Genomic DNA, 21,277 nt, shown 5'->3' with positions numbered 1-21,277 from the left:
TACTCCCCAAATTTCATTGCTCTACGTTGAAAAAACCCAATAGGAAAGGCCTTTTTTAAAACTCCTTTCTGTCGCCACTAGTTGGCACTGTAGAGTTGATGCAAATGACCCCTACAGGACCCTTCAGGGTATGACTCTCAACAAGCATGGGAAGTTTGGCGCAGATATGTTGTATATCTGCTGAGTTATGACTGTTCAAAGTATTTTGCGAGACACATTGTTGACGATCATTTTCACTTTCATGTTTGGACCCCTCCGCTTCAACAAAACCTCAATATTTTTCATCAGGCACCTGAACACAGGTCTTAAGGCTCCCCTGATGCAGGTTTGAGGTCAACAGATTTTTTTCCCTTGGAGGAGGAACCTGTCTCGTAAAAAAAGGCATTTCCTGTTCTCACTAGGGGGCGCTAGGCCTAATGGGTAATATTTCAATGCAGTCGTGTTCAGGCTGGGATACCGCATATACATGGCAGATATGAAAAAGATTGAAAGTTGTGTCAAGGAATTATTAGCCATTTACTGAATTCGGTGTTTTGCCGAAAAAATGGCCGACTTTGGCACCACGCCCAGGTCAGACCCGTGAATGAAAACACACAATTTTAGAAACTTAAGATTTAATATGTCTCCTGAACAGTCTCACCAATTTTGAAGATGATCCAACTAACTCCCTCGGCGAAAAGGTCTCAAATGTGCACCCTGTAAATTGATAAAAATTTCATATTCGATCCAAAATAACCGATTTCCTGTTGGGTTTGGAATATGGGTGCCAATGCTTTTTTGAAGCGGTTTTAGACAAGGTATAGACTCCCCAAATTTCATTGCTCTACGCTGACAAACCCTATTGTTATAGGCCAATTTTAAAATTTCAAGGGGGCGCCACTGAGCCATTTTGTTACATTTTTTTGCAACGTTGTTAAATTATCGAAATTTACAATTTTCCGCACGTATGTGCAAATTTTGGTGACTTTTCGCGCATGTTCAGGCCTCCAAATTGGCCGTTTTCATTTGCCCTGAAAAAAAATAAATAAATAAAATAAAAAAAATAATCCTTTGCAAAACAATAGGGCCTTCGCACGCCTAGTGCTCGGGCCCTAATAATGATAATGGAAGCAATAATGCAAGTGAACTTGATTGAAACTCCGCTCTTCGTTGTTGTGCTGTTTAGGGATGGGAATCGAAATCCGATTCCAATTCAGAACCGGTTCCGAGTGTTTCGAGGCCTCGACATCACAATGAAAAAGCCTTAACGATCCCTTTAACGATTCCTAAAGACGCGTATTGCGTCGTGACGTGTCTTGTTGTCCAGACGCATCAAACTAGCATGGCGCCAAGAACCACTCGCTCCAAAGTTTGACTACACTTCACCAGGAAAGAGTGTGAAAATGAAAAGTTACGACGGGTAAGCGCGAGCATTGCAGCCATAAACATAACAATGACAGCACGTAGGTTCAAACGCTCGAAAGTGTGTCTTCACTTCACGAGGAAAAATTACAACAAAGCGACTTGCAGTCATTGCAAGGTGGAGATTTGCTGACTTTATTCAACCATCACTTGAAGAGTGAAACTAAGAATAGAAATGAAACAAATCAATTTCGTCCCCAATAACAAACAGGTTTGCATCAACGTAAATCAGCAATGTTGAGCTGCTAATAACAGTATGGCTAGCATTCGTTCGCTAGCATTAGCACATCGTTCAAACCACTACACAACTGGATTTAAGTGTCCGATCGCGAGTGGAAACACAACAACAACAACACAAAAGATGATACATACAGGCGTTGCCTCTGTAGATATTAACATTAACAAAGAACGTTGGCTCGTAGAAGTGTTTCCCTCTCTCACTAACTCGCCCACTCACTTGGATGCGGCATTTCTTCTTTGGGTGTAAGCGCGCTCTTCTTCACGTGAGCGCGTTCTTCTTCAAGTGAGGAAGCGCAAGGGCGCCCCCACTTGAGCGTGTAAGCGCCACAAAAACTAAAAGGCATGCAATTCAATGTAATGGTAAAATAATACACGTTAACCCAGTGTCCCCAAACTGCGGCCCGCGGCCCAAATACGGCCTGCCTCCACATTTGGTCCGGTCATTTTGATTTTCTTTTTTTTTTCTCAATCGTGTTATTTATTTTCTGGCCTTTTCCTTGAAGAATTCAGAGAGGGTTATTTGGTTATTATCTATTTAATTAATAGTGTTGTTATTATTAATTATTATTATTATAAAGAATCCAGAAAGGGTTATTTGATTGTGGCTTTCTGAAAAACAATATTTTTTTACATTTATGCACTTCTGCAATCGTCACACTTTTTCTGTTACAAACTGACCCCGGCCCCTCATCATAGAAGGGAAAAGTTATGTGGCCCTCACAGGAAAAAGTCTGGGGACCCCTGCTTTAACACATATTGCCAAAGGCAGAACAAAAACCTATCTGCCAATATATACCAATATTTTTTATTTCTATTAGATAAATGTTTCAGTAAAATGTTACACATTCTTGTGTATTTGCCACTTATTGCCACAGTTAACATTGAGGCTTTGGGCCTCTTTTGATCTCGTTGTGAGTTTGTAAGGTTGTGACTTCTGATTAAACAAACTCGATGCCAATCAAAACGTTTGTTCTTCTTTTTCCCCAAATTAGAATCGATAAGAGAATCGATAAAGAATCGAATCGTTAAGCAATATCGATAATGGAATCGTAATCGTAAAAATCCTATCAATTCCCATCCGTAGTGCTGTTCCTTTTGTACTAGAAATTGGACATTACAAACAATCAATAAATAAATCAATTAATCCATCCATCCAACCAACCGCCCCCCCCCCCAAAAAAAAAAAAAAAAAAAAATCCATCAACTTGAATGAATTTGAGTAGGACCAAACCATGTCACCTGAGAACAACAACAACAACTCTTCTGTGAGTTTTAAACAAACTGTTAATGGTTTGTTTTGTGTTTACTAAGAAAACAAACTCCAGTGGAAATTTAAATAATTGATAATTTCAATAATGTCATCAGTTTTTTTTTTCTGTGTGTGTGCGTGCGTGTGTGAGAGCTAAGACTCTCTTCCATGATCTCTGTTACTTCATTAGTGCTAGCTCGCTGCTCAACCAGAAAATATGTCACCAATCAGTGTCATTATACTGACCCGTTTGCACCTCTAACACTTTTACTGTTTTTGTCTTCAGAATTAAATTCTTTTATATGGAACAGAACCGTCCAGCAGAGTCCAGCGTCATGCTGGGTGATTCATTACCTAATTGTTGCTTATTAACTGAACAAACCGCTTGTTAGCTCTTCATAACAGCTTCGCTTAACAGATTGCCTTCATTTCACCTTTAACGCTCACAAACCATCACAGACCCGACCATGCCAGGTGCACACATCACTCTTAAGAAAGGTCGAAACGTTGGAGAAAATTTCAAATAAATTTTATAATATGATGACTTTTATTATTTAATTTGATTTGAATACTGCGCCCGACAAATAAGCATGAAAAACTAAAACTAATAGTCAAAATCTAAACTACCACTAATATTACCAATAATGATAATGGAAAGGCTCTATGACTTGACTTGGCAAAGGATATACTGTAGTTGTTTTTAACATTACATTGATGCAGGAGTCCTTTTAAATAGTTCATGAAATATAACACTTTTATCTCTGATACAGTAGGTTAGTTCAAAACAGTGGTGAGAATCGTTGTGACAAGTGTTCTGTCTTCTTTCACAGTCAGAGCTAAAATGAGAGCAAAACGTGGCAAGGTGGGATTGTGGTGATAATTGATTCAACATTTTGAACCAACTGCTTTGGTATCAGTGCAGGGAAAACATTTGCAGAGGTAATTAATTCCTTCCGTCTCAGAGAGCTGACACAATAGGTGACAGATCACATGTGAAGGTAGATGATTCCTATCAATTCACGTGGAAAGTATAAACCAGAGAGCAATCAATGTGAAGTGCCACTAACTTTAATGAGCTACCAAAGTAACACTGAAAGAATTTCAATTAACTTCAAAAAGTATTGTTTACTTTGGTACATAAATTGTCAATATTGTAATTACATTCTTAAGAAATAAAATAGGATAAAAAAATATTACATCTAAAATTGAAACAAAGAACTTAAAATTTTAGGTTTAAAAGAGTACACTGTATAAAAATAAGTGGAACCATTACTGTGGTCAAATTGTGAACAAATTTCAATTGCTGAATGGTTAGTTATCAAAATGAAATAAAAAAAGGAAGAAAAAAGGAAAAGAAAAGACTTAGTATCTTTGGAATCAGTATTTAATCTTAGTACTTGATCCTTCTTGGAATAGCTACAGTGGGGCAAATAAGTATTTAGTCAACCAAGTTGTTCAAGTTCTCCTACTTGAAATATTAGAGAGGCTTGTAATTGTCAACATGGGTAAACCTCAACCATGAGAGACACAATGTGGAATTTTTTTTAAAAAATGATTTTTAAAGAATTTATTTCCAAATTAGAGTGAAAAATAAGTACTTGGTCACCTACAAACAGGCAAGATTCCTGGCTGTCTAACTTCTTCTAACAAGGTCTAACAAGGTCTAACGAGGCTTGACTCGTTACCTGTATTAATGGCACCTGTTTTAACTCATTACCTGTATGAAAGACACCTGTCCACAAACTCAGTCAGTCACACTCCAAACTCCACTATGGCCAAGACCAAAGAGCTGTCGAAGGACACTAGAGACAAAATTGTAGACCTGCACCAGGCTGGGAAGACTGAATCTGCAATAGGTAAAACGCTTGGTGTAAAGAAATCAACTGTGGGAGCAATTATTAGAAAATGGAAGACATACAAGACCACTGATAATCTCCCTCGAGCTGCGGCTCCATGCAAGATCTCAACCCGTGGCGTCAAAATGATAACAAGAACGGTGAGCAAAAATCCCAGAACCACACGGGGGGACCTAGTGAATGACCTACAGAGAGCTGGGACCACAGTAACAAAGGCTACTATCAGTAACACAATGCGCCGCCAGGGACTCAAATCCTGCACTGACAGACGTGTCCACCTGCTGAAGCCAGTACACGTCCAGGCCCGTCTCCGGTTTGCTAGAGAACATTAGGATGATCCAGAAGAGGACTGGGAGAATGTGTCATGGTCAGATGAAACCAAAATAGAACTTTTTGGTAGAAACACAGGTTCTCGTGTTTGGAGGAGAAAGAATACTGAATTGCATGTGAAGAACACCTTACCCACTCTGAAGCATGGGGGTGGAAACATCAATGCTTTGGGGCTGTTTTTCTGCAGAGGGACCAGGACGACTGATCTGTGTAAAGCAAAGAATTAATGGGGCCATGTATCGAGAGATTTTGAGCAGAAATCTCCTTCCATCAGCAAGGGCATTGAAGATGAGACGTGGCTGGGTCTTTCAGCATGACAATGATCCCAAACACACAGCCAGTGCACTAAGAGGAGTGGCTTCGTAAGAAGCATTTCAAGGTCATGGAGTGGCCTCGCCAATCTCCAGATCTCAACCCCATAGAAAATCTGGGGAGGGAGTTGAGAGTCCGTGTTGCCCAACGACAGCCCCAAAACATCACTGCTCCAGAGAAGATCTGCATGGAGGAATGGGCCAAAATACCAGCAACAGTGTGTGAAAAGCTTGTGAAGAGTTACAGAAACGTTTGGCCTCCGTTATTGCCAACAAAGGGTACATAACAAAGTATTGAGATGAACTTTTGGTATTGACCAAATACTTATTTTCCTCCATGATTTGCAAATAAAATCTTTAAAAATCAAACAATGTGATTTTCTGTTTTTTTCCCCCCACATTCTGTCTCTCATGGTTGATGTTTACCCATGTTGACAATTACAGGCCTCTCTAATATTTTCAAGTGGGAGAACTTGCACAATTAGTGGTTGACTAAATACTTATTTGCCACACTGTATGTTCTGAGGAATTGACCAGGTTTTGTCATGTCACCTTTGCTTTGCAAACACAGGTAGGCTATACTTGTAAAATTAGTCCATTACCACTCCTTGGAAAGTTAGTCAGGCACGAGCAATAGCTTGGCCGTCTGACACAAAATTTAGGGAACATGGCTATCACAAACAGAACACACAAAACCACCAGATACCAGAAAAAAACAAGACGTCGGTCATTTTTTTCTGAAATGCTCATTTTGGGTAAATTGTAAAGCTTGTTTTGTCAAATGGACCACCATCAGGCACTGATATACTTTTTAGATGGATGAATGATGCAAAATTAAAAAAACTTTTCCCCCCTATACCAAATAATATGGGCTATAAAATGTGCTAATCAGTCCGAAAACTCACAGTGAAAAGGGTAAATGAGGGTCTGTTATTAAACAATTGGATATTAAATTCATATGTAATGATCAGGAAAAATTCTCTGGTTCCAGACTAATATTTATTCCATATTTGATGCAACCGATAAATCAGTGTTAAAAATAAATGAATAAATAACAATAACAATAAAAAGCTTAAAGCTCAAATTCACTTAGTAGCTGTATCTGGTTTAAGGATTGGAATGTAGAATACCCTTTAAAATGTAAGAAAGGATTGTCCTCATTTAAGATTACAAGGCCAGGCCATAGACTCATAATATATTGACAGGATACAGGGCCGATTAATATTTAAAAATAAAAACAAACTGAAAATTCAAGTATTTTCAAAACCAAAGCTGCTACCGACCTAAAACCAAAACAGGCACCTACCTTAGGCATATATGAGTCTCCATGAGCAACGGCATCAAAAAAATTTGAAGTCGTTCTTTAATAAAATCCCGATTAATTCTTTTCATATAAGTATAACAAAACTTAAAATGGCTATAAAATTCCCAAATTTTACACTCGATGCATAAAAATCACAAAAAACATCATCAACACAGAGATAATCACCCATATTTCCAGGATCAATAGCAATAAATAAATTCTATATACAATAAAAACTTATAGAATTGAATAGCCCTTTATTGTCATTATACAGTTGTACAATGAAATTGTTGAGCATCTCCCTTTACGGTGCAGGATAAGTTAAAATCTCAAAAGTGACTTGCAAGTATAAAGTATAAAATGATGTAGCGGGCCCGGGGGACCACCCTGGATCCCGGGGGGATGACGACGGCTCCTTTGCTGGGCTGCGGGAGGAGGGATGGGCTGCGCTGGCTGCCCAGCGACCGTGTAGGGCAGGGGTCCTCAAATACAAATCTTGAAGGTCCACAATTATTTTTATTTTTTTTCATACAAGCATGGGTCCATTTATTATTGTCGGTCAAGTATTAGGCAGCTCGAAGGTGGTAAAGGTGTTTTTTATTTTATTGATTTATTTATTTATTTATTTTAACCAAACACAAATACAATGTAAATTCTGATTAAATAAAAATTTACAAAAATGTTTTTAACTTAAAATAAAAACACACACAAAAAAAAAAAAAAAACATGGAGGTGCAATGTTTACACATGTACACTAAATAATTGACAAGATCTGTCATTAAGGCGCAATAACTATTGACAGTACATTTTTTAACTGTAAAACACTGCTGGACAAGAAAGAAAATGTGCAAGTAGTACAGTACATGTTCACTTTTTCAGAACATAAATGACAAGCTCTGTCATTAAGGTGCAAACATAACAATTATTGACAGTAACTTTAACTGTAAAACACTGCTTAATGAGAGAAATGGCATTTGGGGGTCACAAAGCTGTTTACTCACATCATCAGCCAGTACTTCAGTGCATCTTGTGGTTGATGAAACTGTGAGTGAGTTTTGTTTGATTTTTGTTGTCATTTTCTCCTTTTTCTGTCCTTCAAACATTGCTGCCATCACTTCAGTCATACACTAATGTTTGGCCAGCACCAACTGAGTGAGCACTACGTTGCAATTTGTTGTGTCATAGATTTAAAAATACCCTTGCTTGAATCTTGATATGACTGCTTCAACCTGTTAATTTCTTGCCTTCTCAATTCTGATTTAGGAGGAAACTTCTCTTCAAAAGAGCTGTGCTCTTTAAAATAATGACATTTTACATTTTTTATCAGAGCAACTGTCTTTAAGCATATTAAGCTTAAGTTTGGTACTTGCAGTTGGTAAAATGGACGCATATTTGTCATTCCATTCCTCATTAAAACGGCGACTTTCGTTGTCCTCTTTTCTTCTCTTGGTCAACTTTGAGCATGCCATTTTGTTAGATTCGGTCTTCTACTGGTGGCATGTGTGGTGTTAGTGAACGTTGCTTAAAGTTGTGATCGTGAACATTGCCTGCATGCAGCGAGAGTGCTGGGGCGACGCGGGGAAATAAATAAATAAATCACGTTTGCTCACAGTATGACTCACGTTCTTGAATGAAAAATAAAGTACTCGACAGCATGTTGAACAGATTGCAAAGTGCCGGGTGCGACTCCTGTTTGACATTGCTGACACTGCTGTGGTCCGTCCAAGCTAGTAGCATGCAGGGCAGGCTTTGTCAGCCAATCAGCGCATCTATGCAGGCTCTCTCAGCCAATCAGCGCATCGTTGTCATAGAGGTGACAACAGAAGTGAGAACATGGAAGATATTTGACTAAAAATAAAACAGAATTTAGCGATAGAATACTAGCGCATAGCAATAGATCGGCGATTCATACAAATGATATATGTTGAAAAAAAGGTTGTTGTTTTTTTCTTTCGTTTTTTCGTTCGTTCGTGGATCGGCAGAGAGGTGTGCCCTGGTCGGGTTGTGGACCGCGGTCCGCTAATTGAGGACCCAGGGTGTAGGGGTTGACGGCCACCATGATGAGCCCGGTGCTCTACTTCTTGATCGAAGAGGGCGCCAGCACCTTCTGGGTGAACTTGTAGCTGGCCTTGACAGACTTGTAGTTCTCCCAGCTGGCCAGCGCGAGAATTGGGCCGTCCTTATTCAGACTCCGACGACACATGTTTGTGTTAGAAAGATAGGTGTTTTGATTCATCTTTTTTATTGTTGTTGTGGAAGCTGCTGTAGATTTTCTTCCAAAGGTGCAGGGGGTCAAAGTAGAAGAAGATCTGCTTGCTGCCCTGAATTCTTTATAGATGTTAATGTAAAACAGTCTTGATTCTATGTTAAAAGGGCAAAAAAATGGGTAGTTAGCATCTATTTTAAGTAAATATGTCGAAGAATGATGCTAGCCTGTTAGCCAATGTGGCGGCAGCCTTACAACAAAGAGCTTTTTACGTTGAAAATGTATTTTAAATAAATGCTTGAATCCCTGAATTCTTTATAGATATGAACGTAAAACAGTCTCAATCCTTGGTTGAAAGCAAAAAAGAAAAAAAAAAAAAAAAAACGGGCAGTTTGTATTTAATTTACATAGGTTGCGAATTATGATGCTAATGCGGTTAATTTCTCCCATTAATTTTTTTCACAACATTTCAAAATGCATGTATTATTCGAAAAATATAATAATTACCTTCAATCCTCGAACAAATCACTCCTGAGACAATCCTTCCTGTTAGCATACGGTACAAGTTTCGTATTTTTTCAACCTAAATCCGGCGTCGATCGTTGCATGAGTTTAAGAAAATAACTGCGACGGACTGCGAATAACTGAAGCGGAGTGTGCGATGGCCACCTACTTAAAGGCGTGGCGCAGTGTCTGGGGAATGTGTCCCAAAAATATAATTATGAAGTCTATGACCAAGCATTGTAATATTAAAAAAAAAAGAAGATATTTCTATTTTAAAGGATTTCTTCTAGTTTTGTGCCATGTGCAGTACGTCATTTTGTCTGTGTCAGTATCAGACCGTAGCGTACATCAATTTTCTTTAGTGCTTATAATGTGCTTTGCAAGTCAGACAAAATTAGGGTCATACTAAGTGCACTGGAGCCTAACACGCAGCTGACACGCTACAGTCTGGACCAGTTGTCAGTCCATTGCATTGTGCATTAGGAAAGAACCTATGTATAATGTATTCAATTTACCAGATATGAACCTTTTGGAATGTAGGGAATGCCAAATAACCACCCACACGTGTGTTGGGAGAAGAGAGTGAGAAACTCCACACAGGAAGGCTGTATATGATAATTGAGTCCCAAACCTTACAACGTTAAGGCACATATTCTTACAACTTGGGCACCATGCTAAAACTGTGCCGAAAATAATTGTCAGATAACAAATGAAAAAAAAAGTTATATATATTGAAAAGTATATCACTACAATGACATAAGACAGAAAAGAGAGTTGTTATTACTATGTATGCACTGCAAGATTGCCTATCTGTAGTTATTTTAAGGTAGGAATACTGAATTCGTCCAAAAGACTGTATGCGTGTCGAATACATTCATGGATTAGCATAGTCATCAAGTGGTGCTAAAATCGCAAAAGAAACCCATCAGGGGGTTGCTGTGCCCTGTTACCTTCCTCCCCCATCGACCAGTTTAATTCAATGCTTCCTTATTGCCTCTTGCCTCATTGTTATTGGCAGAGACGACATAAAGGTGTTACTCATTGGTAGTGACCAGCTCCAATTTACCTGTGGAGCTCACACTCTGGAGCGACAACCCTGCAGCACTTTTTGTCTCCTTTTGGCCTTAAGTCTAAAATATCACAGATTTTTGGGCAACTTCGGAAAAGTGCTGCATCCTGAAAATGAAAAAGGAGGCTGACAACACGTCAAGAATAACGCTTAATCGTTTTGCTCAAGGTAAGACAATCCATTATATTATTTATTGTGTGTGTGGCATTCCATTGATTTATTCATGCATAAATTGCTGCAAACATTTATAACATCAAACTATTTCCACTCGAAATTAACATAACAATTAGTCTAGAAAACTTATGGAGTTTCAGACAACACTATTCGATTTAAAATAGTGTAAATTATGCAGTAACACAAAACCCTTTGGTTCGTTTATCTGGTAGTTTATTTTTTTATTGTAAGTGTTATTGATTAATTGTTTTGTTACATTAGAATCGGAAATCTCATGAAAATGGCTCTTTAGGAAGTTGTGGTTGGTGGTGGTTGTGAAAAAGAAGCACATGCATGTTGAGGTGTTTGAAAACCCTGCAGTACCAAAAATTGCCACTAGTTACTGGTTTAAATGATAAAACAATCTCCCTTTCACTGGCATCCTCAGCAGCCTAATATACAGTACATACAAACATACATAAACCAAGAAGAACCAGAGAATTAATTGACTGCTCAGGTTTATTTTGAACTTGCAGAATGGAAAAACAAGCAATATACAGTAATTGACTGCACTGTAAAGACTAGTTTAACAACTCAAAAACTCCAAAATTTAGCTTAATGGTTGATTGCAAGCAACTATCAGGTGCATACTGTCACTTACTGTACAAGCATGAGGTGTTTTTTATTGGTCTATAGTTCACCTGCGCAATATTGCTTGTAATTGTGTTGCTGCTTCTAGTGCTCAGTTACGGTATAGTTGCACGGGGCTTATCAATTGCGCTGGAGGCATGACAACGAAACTATCAATTCAAAATGAGAAAAAAAAAATGAAAACAACATAAGTAATGTGTAACGCAGACGACAATTTGAAAAGTAGTGGAGTAAAAAGTACAGCTGCCTGCTGTAAAATGTAGTGAAGTAAAAGTAAAAAGTACCACTTCATATTTGTACTCGAGTAAAGTACTACAGATACACAAAAAATGCAATTAAGTACAGTAACGAAGTACTTTTTACTTCATTACATTCCACCACTGCAATTGAATGGTCTTTGAGCACCCCTGATTTCTTTATGAGGTTGACCGTACGCAATGATCGCTGACACCAGATGGAAAACTTGCCCGATAGTCTCCCCCGACATAGCCTGGGCACCCCCGATTCTCATAAGTCATTAAATAGCATGATTCCCATGTAGTGTAAGGCTACCCCCTAGACATAACTTGATTGCCACGTGAATGCGAAAGTTGCATTTGTGCTGAATAGCCGTTGAGGGTGCTCATGTTAGTAGATACCCCAAAAAATCTATCAGTCTGAGGAGGTGAACAAGATTTTCTTGCTATAACTCAGCAATTCAGCACTAAACTGCTCTCAGCCTGTTTTCAACACTTCAGTTCAAATATGTTTCATGTGTTTGGAAACAAATCATGTAAATGTTTTTATTGGTTTTATGACAGTCTGAAGTCAGTTTCATATGTCAGTCCTAGTGCGTACTGTGGAATGACAGCAATCTGGTTCGGGGAGGAGACAGTGGCAATAACATGTGCATTGTGTTTGTGTTGATCATCTCACCTTACCGTGTGTGAGTTCGCTCAAATTTCAAAATAAGTGAAAATTTAAAGATCTGTATATGTGTTATTTTAAGACTTTGGTTAGCAACATCGGCCCTCGGTAAGAAGGTGCTTGACAACCAGTGTTGTCAGAGATTACTTGAAAAATTTATTTAATGACCGATTAAGCCTCAAAAAAGTAATCTAGTTACTTTACTGCTTACTTTAATATCAAAGTAACTACTTTATTTTAAAAGTAATTTATCAGTTATTTCTTACCAATTTTTCTCCCTTTGCCGCCTCAACATAAGACTTTCCGATAATTGAGTTTAAAGCGGAAGAGCAGAATTTTCCACATAAGACTTAATCTTCGAGTTAGCGGAGGTTTTCATTAAATAACAAATAACTGACAAACTGCATGGAATATGTTGAAATCAACTCCACCGACTAATTAAACCACGCTTACTCGAAGATTAAGCCTAATTCCCAAAAAAAAAATCTGAATTTTGGGTTAGGCTTAACAGCATATCAGTGCCAATGTAAAACAATGCAAATTGATTACACAACAATCAACAACACACAAATGAATTGGACAGTGCAATAAACACAAAGGTGGGGGTGGGCGCGAATGCGCGTGCACAACCCGGAAGTATGCTGTACACACGCGGCCAATTTGGTCCCAAAACGTGGCGGCAACTAAGCACTTTACACGCAATCGGACTTATAACACATCCCAAAGATGCTAAACAAACACGTCACCTCAAGGCATTAATGTGCACCATGAATATGATGTAAACCAATTTGGAGTAATGACTGCCTGTCATTGTAACGGCAAAGCTACGAAACGGCCGCGTATGTAGGGGGTCCAACCTATCACTCATACCCTTTAGAATAAAGGAAAAATACGTTCATTCATGGATGTACACAGATCAACATTCCTTCGCACATCTCAACACTCAGGTTGAATGTGCACCAGCGCTGGCAGGCTGGCCCACAGCTTCCTCAGTCCCAAAACACTTAGTGCGTGTGACTCGAAACCAAAACAGGAAGTAGCTGTGAGTGGTTACCATGGAAAAGCACACGTTTTAGTATTTTCTATTCACAATGCCCTTCGTACATGACTACAATATTCTTCATTCTACATACAGTACATTATAAAGCATTTACAAAACAGTAACGCACAGACACTAAGGAGGCTAACTTTAATCAGATTACTGGTTTGGAAAAATGTATGCGCTAGATTACTCGTTACTGAAAGAAAGTACCGTATTTTTCAGACTATAAGTCGCGCCTGAGTATAAGTCGCACCAGCCATAAAATGCCGAACGAAGAGGAAAAAAACATATATAAGTCGTACCGGAGTATAAGTCGCATTTTGGGGGGAAATTTACTAGATAAAATCCAACACATAGAACAGATATGTCATCTTGAAAGGCAATTTAATATAAAAATACAATACAGAACAACATGCTGAAATAAGTGTACATTATGATGTTACATGATGCATGAACAACGAAATGCGAATATACTGTCCTCACCAGGACGCTACGGCTCGGTCCTGGCTATACAGTGAGCTAAACTCCCAAATGACAATGCTGTACGTCCGTATAATTTGCTGAATCAATTTCGTCCTCGATACCAAACAGAACAGGTTCGCATCAGTGTAAATAAATAATAATTAGGTGCTCTTACAGCAATGACACAAACGGTTAGCATGCGTTCTCTAGCATTAGCACATCATTCAAACAACCACACAACTGGCTCTAAGTGTCCTATCGTGGGTGGAAAACACACAACAACAGGAAAGATGATACACACAGGCGTTGCCCCTCTAGAGATATTTTACAAGCATAAACAATGAACGTAGGTTCGCAGCCGAGTTTCTCTCTCTCTCTCTCTGTCACCCACTCGCTCAGAGACGCTGCGTAGCTGTCCGTCTTCTTCTGGCGTGTGAGCGCTCTTGTTCGCGTAAACAAGTACGAGTGCACCCCCACTTGGGCGTGAAAGCGCCACAAACTAAAAGCATGCATTTCAATATAAAAAAAAGTCAATAATACAATTGAACTCACATTGCCAAAGGCAGAACGCGAATGTGGCCATAGGTATTAAGAATTATTCAGATAACTATAGCATAAAGAACATGCTAACAAGTTTACCAAACCATCAGTGTCACTCCAAAACACCAAAATAACATGTGAAATGATATCATAATGTGGTAATAATTTCACACATAAGTCGCTCCTGAGTATAAGTCGCACCCCCAGCCAAACTATGAAAAAAACTGCGACTTATAGTCTGAAAAATATGGTAATCAGAGTACAGTAACACGTTACTAACAACACTATTGACAACTACCGTATACGTATATACTTCTCTCATAACAACCAAAAACTTCCTTAGTTGGACAATTGCAGACTGCTATAACTATGATTGAAAATGCCTACACAATAATAATAATAATAATAAATTCATGGTAAAATATAGGCAGCTGTGTTGGCCAGAATTTTACCATTAAAAAATGGGAAAAGCATAAAATACCGTTAGATAAGGCATCGTGCTTTGGTAACCAACCAGCAATTTCATGGTAGATTTATGTAGATTTTTTTTTCTTGAAAATCATGATAGCATAAGTTTAATATTGTGATGTTTTATAAAGTAATTGACATATAATCAGTCGATGATGGTGACATTACATTGCCCTCTTGCAATAGTCAGGATTGAAACCCACACTGCAGCTGTGGAAGTCAAACGTGAGTTACAGCAGACCAAATGGTAGAAGTGCTGTGCATGTAGAAAATTATGAAAACCTGACTCCTTGAGATCTTAAAACAGTGTACTTGTAAGTGAAGACAGAATCTGCTGTAAGCTTAGTGGTTAGCACAACTGACTGCCACGGTGACAGCTTGGGTTCGAACTCTAGTTGAGGAAGGGGAAGTACTGTGACGTCACAACCATCAGACTGGTTAGAGATGTGTACTTTTTTCTAGTAAGTTGAAGTAAAACAACAGTTGGATATTATATAATATATAAAATAAAATATGATATACATTATTTTTTTAGGATGTAAAAGAGAATGCAAATCCCTGCTAAGCAGTACTGCAAATGGATGACTTGAAAAAAAAAGTGGATGTATACAAAGTATAATGTATTTTTTAATTTTCAAATCTTATGTTTAACTCTAATGTCTTTATTCTGGTGCCCATATATGATTTAAATAGCATTAATTTCATCTTGCATGTATTATTGCAGAGTGTGCCTGCACAATTTAAAGCATTTATTATAAATTACCATCATGTGAACAATGGTTGCTCAAATAATCTAAATATGCAAATCAGGAATTTCTTAGAACTATGATAATGGAGAAAATCATCTTTAAACACAGAAACTGACACTTCTAGAGGCTGACATTTTGGGACAAATTTGAAGTCATAATTCTGAGCTAATTTACTCACTGTCAGCCAGGATGTCAGAATGCAGGAGAAGGCTGTGAGATACGATAAAATAGCGAATGTAGTTCCTTTTCTTATATTATGTATTGGCCAGAGCAGCTGCAGCCAAACAGTTTGAGCCCAGACGACCAGTAGATTTAACGTCTTCATTGGGAGGAGAATCAGCGTAAGCGACCAAGAAATCAATGAAGGGACCAATTGTTAATCATACTTACATGCTTATGTTACTTATGTTATTTTTATAATATAATATATGAGTATTCAAATGGTTGTGCAGATGCACAACATTAGTAACGTTAGCAGGAACTGTTAGCACACAGCACTTAAATACTGATAAACTCAAACACAGGTATAAAGAAACAAAAATATAATCAGCCCAGACTGTTTACAGTTACTATGCCTCTTCTAGTGTCACATTCCTTCTCTTTTTTCAATTTTTGATGCCTTGAAATGGAACGTAGTTCATCAGTTTTTTTCCCCCCGCTTGATCGTTTCCTTTCTTTGCTCCTATTGATTTACCCTACATCTTTTTCGTACAACCAAAAGCCAAACACTGTGGCAAACTGACACTGCCGTCTTTAGAAAAAAAAAAAAAAAAAAGACAAAATGACATACACCCTGTTGTACATTTATAGGTCTCGGGAGGTAGAATATTATCAACAGGTTCATTCAGTAGCATTTATATGTGATCCAGTGTCTACTTATAAAACTAGTACACTTGCAGGTTCTCTGCTCCAGCCATTACTCACAAGTGTCTCTCGAGATACACATGTGCTCACAAGTTTACCTACCCGGGCAGAATGAGTCAAAGTTTTCTTTGGGGATGGTGAAGTTACCCCATAATTTAATCTGAAACCAATTCAGAATAAAAATAATTACTATACACAGATATATGTCTAAAGAAAAAGCTGCAGCAAAAATATCCGCTCAGTAGTTATTGTTTTGTTTCTCCCTTCAGTTTCGCCCCTCCCTTTGTTCCTTGGAGTCAGATTAATGAGTTACTGTACCATAAACTCGGAAAAAGTTTGCCCTTGCACAGAAGATTAGTTTATTAATGCGGCATTTCATTGCTCATTGTTGGTGGTCACTGTTTGACATAACATGGGTGATGGCAAAAGTCCACATAAACATGAGGACAGCAGAGGGAAAGGGCATCAAAGCTTACTCTCCACAGGGCTATGATGGAATAACTATTATTCATTGAGGTTGCTTTTGTTGGGGACTTAAAACATTTGAAAATGAGGTTTATAAATGCTGAGTCACTTTCTCGGAGAAATTCCAGAAATTTGCTCAGATCTAAATCTTCATCTGAGACAAGGATATTGACGCAAGTACGAGCTGCAACACAACACCCCACAATTACTGTATTGGCCCGAAGTGTTTTTTTGCATTGAAATAAGATTGAAAAAGCGGGGGTTGTTTTATATCCGCGGTCTAGACATTATACCCATTCACGACGCTAGATGACGCCAGATATCATTGAAGCGATGTTCTTTTATGACAAATCTCAGCTACTCTTCCCATTCACGCAGCTAGATGGCGCAAGATATCATTGAAGCGATGTTCTCGCATGACGGATCTCAGCTACGAGTTTAACCAGTTTGCATTATTTTATTGCATTGTTTTTCCTTATTCAGATTTGTTTCAAGTCTACAGTTACAGTTAGACTTCACTTTGATGGTTAATGCAGTTATTGCAATTTTGTTGTTTTATCACAATAGATTGGTTTATTTACATTTCAAAAACCAGAAGCCATTCATTTACGAATGTGATTGCACTTCAGTTTACATATTTAAATGTTCAGATATTAAGATTTGAATGAGGCAATATAACATGCTTTTTCTCTCAAATATATTGTTCTAATCCATTGTTTCAGATGTACTGTAATTATTTTCTGTATAAAAATTAATTTGGTGTTCAAAAAGTCTTTTTTCAAACTTGAGTCTTGAAAAAGAGGGGTTTGTCTTATAATCAGGGGCGTCTTATATTCGGGCCAATACGATAGTTTACTGGATAACATTAGTGACAGGTTCTGGCATCATGTATGAAATACTTTTTAGACCTTTATTCTTTTTTTTTTTAAGATTATATGTGGTTTTATGTTGTGGCTACCAATTTTAATTGAGGCACAACATTTCAGGAAATTTAAGGTAATGTGTATGAAGGAATAGAGGCACTAATTTGAAAAATAACGACTTAAAAAATACTAATAAAATACGTTATTTTTCCTAAAGATCTTGATTCTTTTTCAAAAGACCCTGATACTCTTTATTTCTATAGTTCTATGCCGTTGGTTACGTATATGAAATGATCACTTGTGCAACATTGCTATGAAATCAGAGTATGAGTCATTTTTAGACTCCCACAGGCATCAAGTTGATTACCCGAATGTTACATTGAGTTGTATTTTCCTCACCTGAGTGCTATGCACCTAACCTCATTATAATTAACCTGTATTATGTGCATGCATTGCGGAGGAGTTCAGGATCTGGTTATTTTATTTGAGAAACATCATATAAGCACATTTTGACTGGTGATTGCTTGTCAATTGCTAATACTTTTTTATGATTATGGTGCTAAGAAAAAATAAATAAAAAGTTCTTTTTTATTTTATTTATTTAACATTTTAAGGAGTAAGTCATTAAACAAATTTTAAATTAACACGGTCATCATGCAGTCATTTGAGCCACATAATTAGTGACTCCATCTTGCTATCTGGCATTGAATGATGAATTCAAATTCCTTATATACAATCATTTGACGATGTCATTTAATTGACAATACTGGTTGATAAGGTAGCTTGTTTCTTACTTTGTGTTTGTGTGTTCATTTGTCCAATATCCAAAAAACTTGCTGTTGATACTGGTACAAATAGGGTACTGAGTTCCTGTTGCTGTACTTCATGTAAAGATCCCCTCCTCCTCCAGCTCCTGAAGTTCCTTTCAGCCGGGAGAGCTGCCGCTTCTTTGTTCTCATGCTGCTGCTGCTGCTGCTTCTGCCCCGATCAGCCGTTTTGAGTTCAGATGGCAGGCTCACGTTGAGAGAAGTGACTCTGGCGACCTGGGCAGCCATGATATCCTCCCTCTTTCGCTTCCCTACTCTTTCTACAGCACCCTTTTCTCACGGCAAGGCGACTCAGCCGCGAGTAAAGGCAGAATAGTCATTGAATATAACGGCATTTAACTTACCTCACAGTATCTTATTTTTACTTTATTTTTTTATTAATATGACGTATAATACATGTTTTTGGATAGTTATTTTGAGATTAAGGGGGATTTAAGGGTATTTAAAAGGTTAATTCTAATTTACGTGGAAATTTGGGTTACGTTGCCAGCGTAGGAACGGAACTCGTTCATAACCCGGGGACTACCTGTATTTTGTTGAAGATACACTGAAGTATAGTGAGTGTCATCATTGCTATTCTTAACGGCTGTTCTGTCACATCCCAAAGTTAAATATTGAGTTACTGTCAAAAATGACTTTTAATCTTGAAAACGTACTTTTTTTTTCATTCTATAACTACAAAACTGTAATCTTGTTGTGAATTTCTTTTCAAGTTTAGCCCTAATATGTCTTTGTAGAATTGCACCACTTCCAGGTGAGTTGTGATTGCTTTTAAACAGATTCAACTCCTATAAGAGAACATTTTAGTTTCTGTCTGTGAACCAAACATCAGATGATATATGAAGTGAATAACTGGGGCAGCAGTGGATGAATGGTTTTGACCAATGAGCCCCTCCTCACAAAAAAATGCACCATAGGGACACCAGAGAAAGCGACTGAGCTGTAATTTAAATAAATAAAAATCGGTTAAACGCTTCATAGACTTTGGCTTTTGGCATTTGCCTTCCTATCGCCAAGCAGTGTCCAAGAGTTAGTAATGTCAAGATTCTCAGGTGTGTTTTACTGAAGTGTGTATAAAAAGTATGAATCAATCAAGATGCAATTCAGCACAGGATCGTAGACAGTGAGGATTTAATGGTTAAAAATGTCAGTCAGCTAGTGCTTTGTTCAAAGATTACATATAACTGGCTTGCAAAAAATTACCACCTCAATTATTCCGTGGAGGACCACAATGAAATTTGAATTTGTTTGGTAGGAAATGTCACCTATGGAATAATTTAAAACTGTATACTAATCCCCAAAAATTCCCAACCACATAATGTAATCAAGTCTGTTCCATGATCTTGCGTTGCCTTTCAAGATCTGTGCTGCCATCTAGAGGCTTTTATCATTTACTCCTGCAAATTTTTGTCTGTATTCAGTATGGGGTGTTTTCAATAGTTGACTCAATGAATTTAAGAGATGAGTTTGAGGCTCCTGTTTGTAGCATGATTTTGTGAGTGGCATCATTAATCCTAACTAACTTTTCTTTTAGAATGATTTTCTAATTTAATCTATGTACACCTCACACCCATTAGACACAATGATCTAATGCTCAGTTTTGATTAGAACATTCAAACAATAATTGAAACAATAATTTTCTTCTTGTGGTGGCACAGAATATCACTGCTTTACACTGAAAGAGTGACTGAAGTGTACTAAAATAAAAAGCCTAGTATGACACACAGAAATTCAAACTAAGAACACAAAAAATGGTAAATGGTAAATGGTAAATCGTGTTATACTTATATAGCGCTTTTCCACTATCGTACTTCCAAGTGCAATCAAAGCTGATAATTCTATATCTTTTTAAGTATCATTTTAAAGGTTACTTCTGAGATTAGATGCTGTGAAAGTTTTCCCAACGTTATAGACTGAGTAGTGGCAGTAACATACCTGTCAAGTTGTACTGTTTCGGCGTAATTTGTACAAGTGAGCACTGATTTTTAAGAGTGTGCGCCGTACGTTCAAAATCTGCACGTTTTTTGTGCATTACGTCTTTTTTTCTCCGCTCGGATTTTGTCACCGTTTCGGCACCGAGACAATGCGCGTTACTATGCGTTACTACGTTGGTTGAATGACGCGAGAAAAGTCAGAGACACAGAGAAAGAAGAGCAGGAGTGGGAAGGGAAGAGTGTTGTGACGCTGTCGCAAACGCGATGCTAGTCTAGGTGGCTCCAATATTTCCTGACTGTAGTTGACAGCTGTCGTATAATGGGTTATTAAATACAGTCGGTTTAGAACAGAGCGTTGGCTTTATTTACGACCAGCAACTCAGCAACCAGCCGGACATTATTTGTCAAGCACACGCATATCACACACGACATCCGGTACAGCACTTCCTGTTGTAGCGGTTGAAATGTTGAGTCTTGTTAGCTCGTGTTGCTGTGTCCAGCCGCTAGTAACACTGCTGCTCTCTGTGAACTCTCGTGAACTCTGAACTCAGCCGGAGCTCGCACGGCTCTTAAGTATCTGTCACGTGACTGTGACGTAGCCGGTAACGCGCTCGGCCAAACGTACACACAACTTCCGTGGGTGAATTATGTCAAACAATAAAGGGTCACCACACTGTTAAATATCAAAATAAAAGCATGGCAGTTTATACCACAACAGCCTACAATCTACGCCCACTTGATGCTACACTAGATATCATATACATACAGCACTAGATGCGAAATGACGGACTCGGCCGCGTTAGTAAACAACTGCCATAAAGCAGTAGACCTCTCAGAAAGGCTCTGTTGAAGTGAACCTTCCTAGCGAACCTAAGTAACTTTTT

At 38.1% G+C, this 21,277-nt stretch overlaps 1 protein-coding gene across 2 annotated transcripts in view; it reads left to right on the top strand.

The window, feature by feature from the left end:
• Window positions 1–10,515: 10,515 nt before the first annotated feature.
• Window positions 10,516–21,277, top strand: part of LOC130924416 (solute carrier family 4 member 11-like) — a 47,095-nt gene continuing 36,333 nt past the window's right edge. For both annotated transcript variants that reach the window (XM_057850969.1, XM_057850968.1), the window contains exon 1: window positions 10,516–10,637. In XM_057850969.1, coding sequence (XP_057706952.1) covers window positions 10,583–10,637 — 55 coding nt within the window. In that variant the 5' untranslated portion in view covers window positions 10,516–10,582. The remainder of the gene's footprint in view (window positions 10,638–21,277) is intronic.

Source organism: Corythoichthys intestinalis, chromosome 11 (assembly GCF_030265065.1).
Source record: "Corythoichthys intestinalis isolate RoL2023-P3 chromosome 11, ASM3026506v1, whole genome shotgun sequence".
NCBI lineage: Eukaryota > Metazoa > Chordata > Actinopteri > Syngnathiformes > Syngnathidae > Corythoichthys > Corythoichthys intestinalis.
Note: the sequence above shows the minus strand (reverse complement) of the source record. Positions and strands in the feature narration are given on the sequence as shown.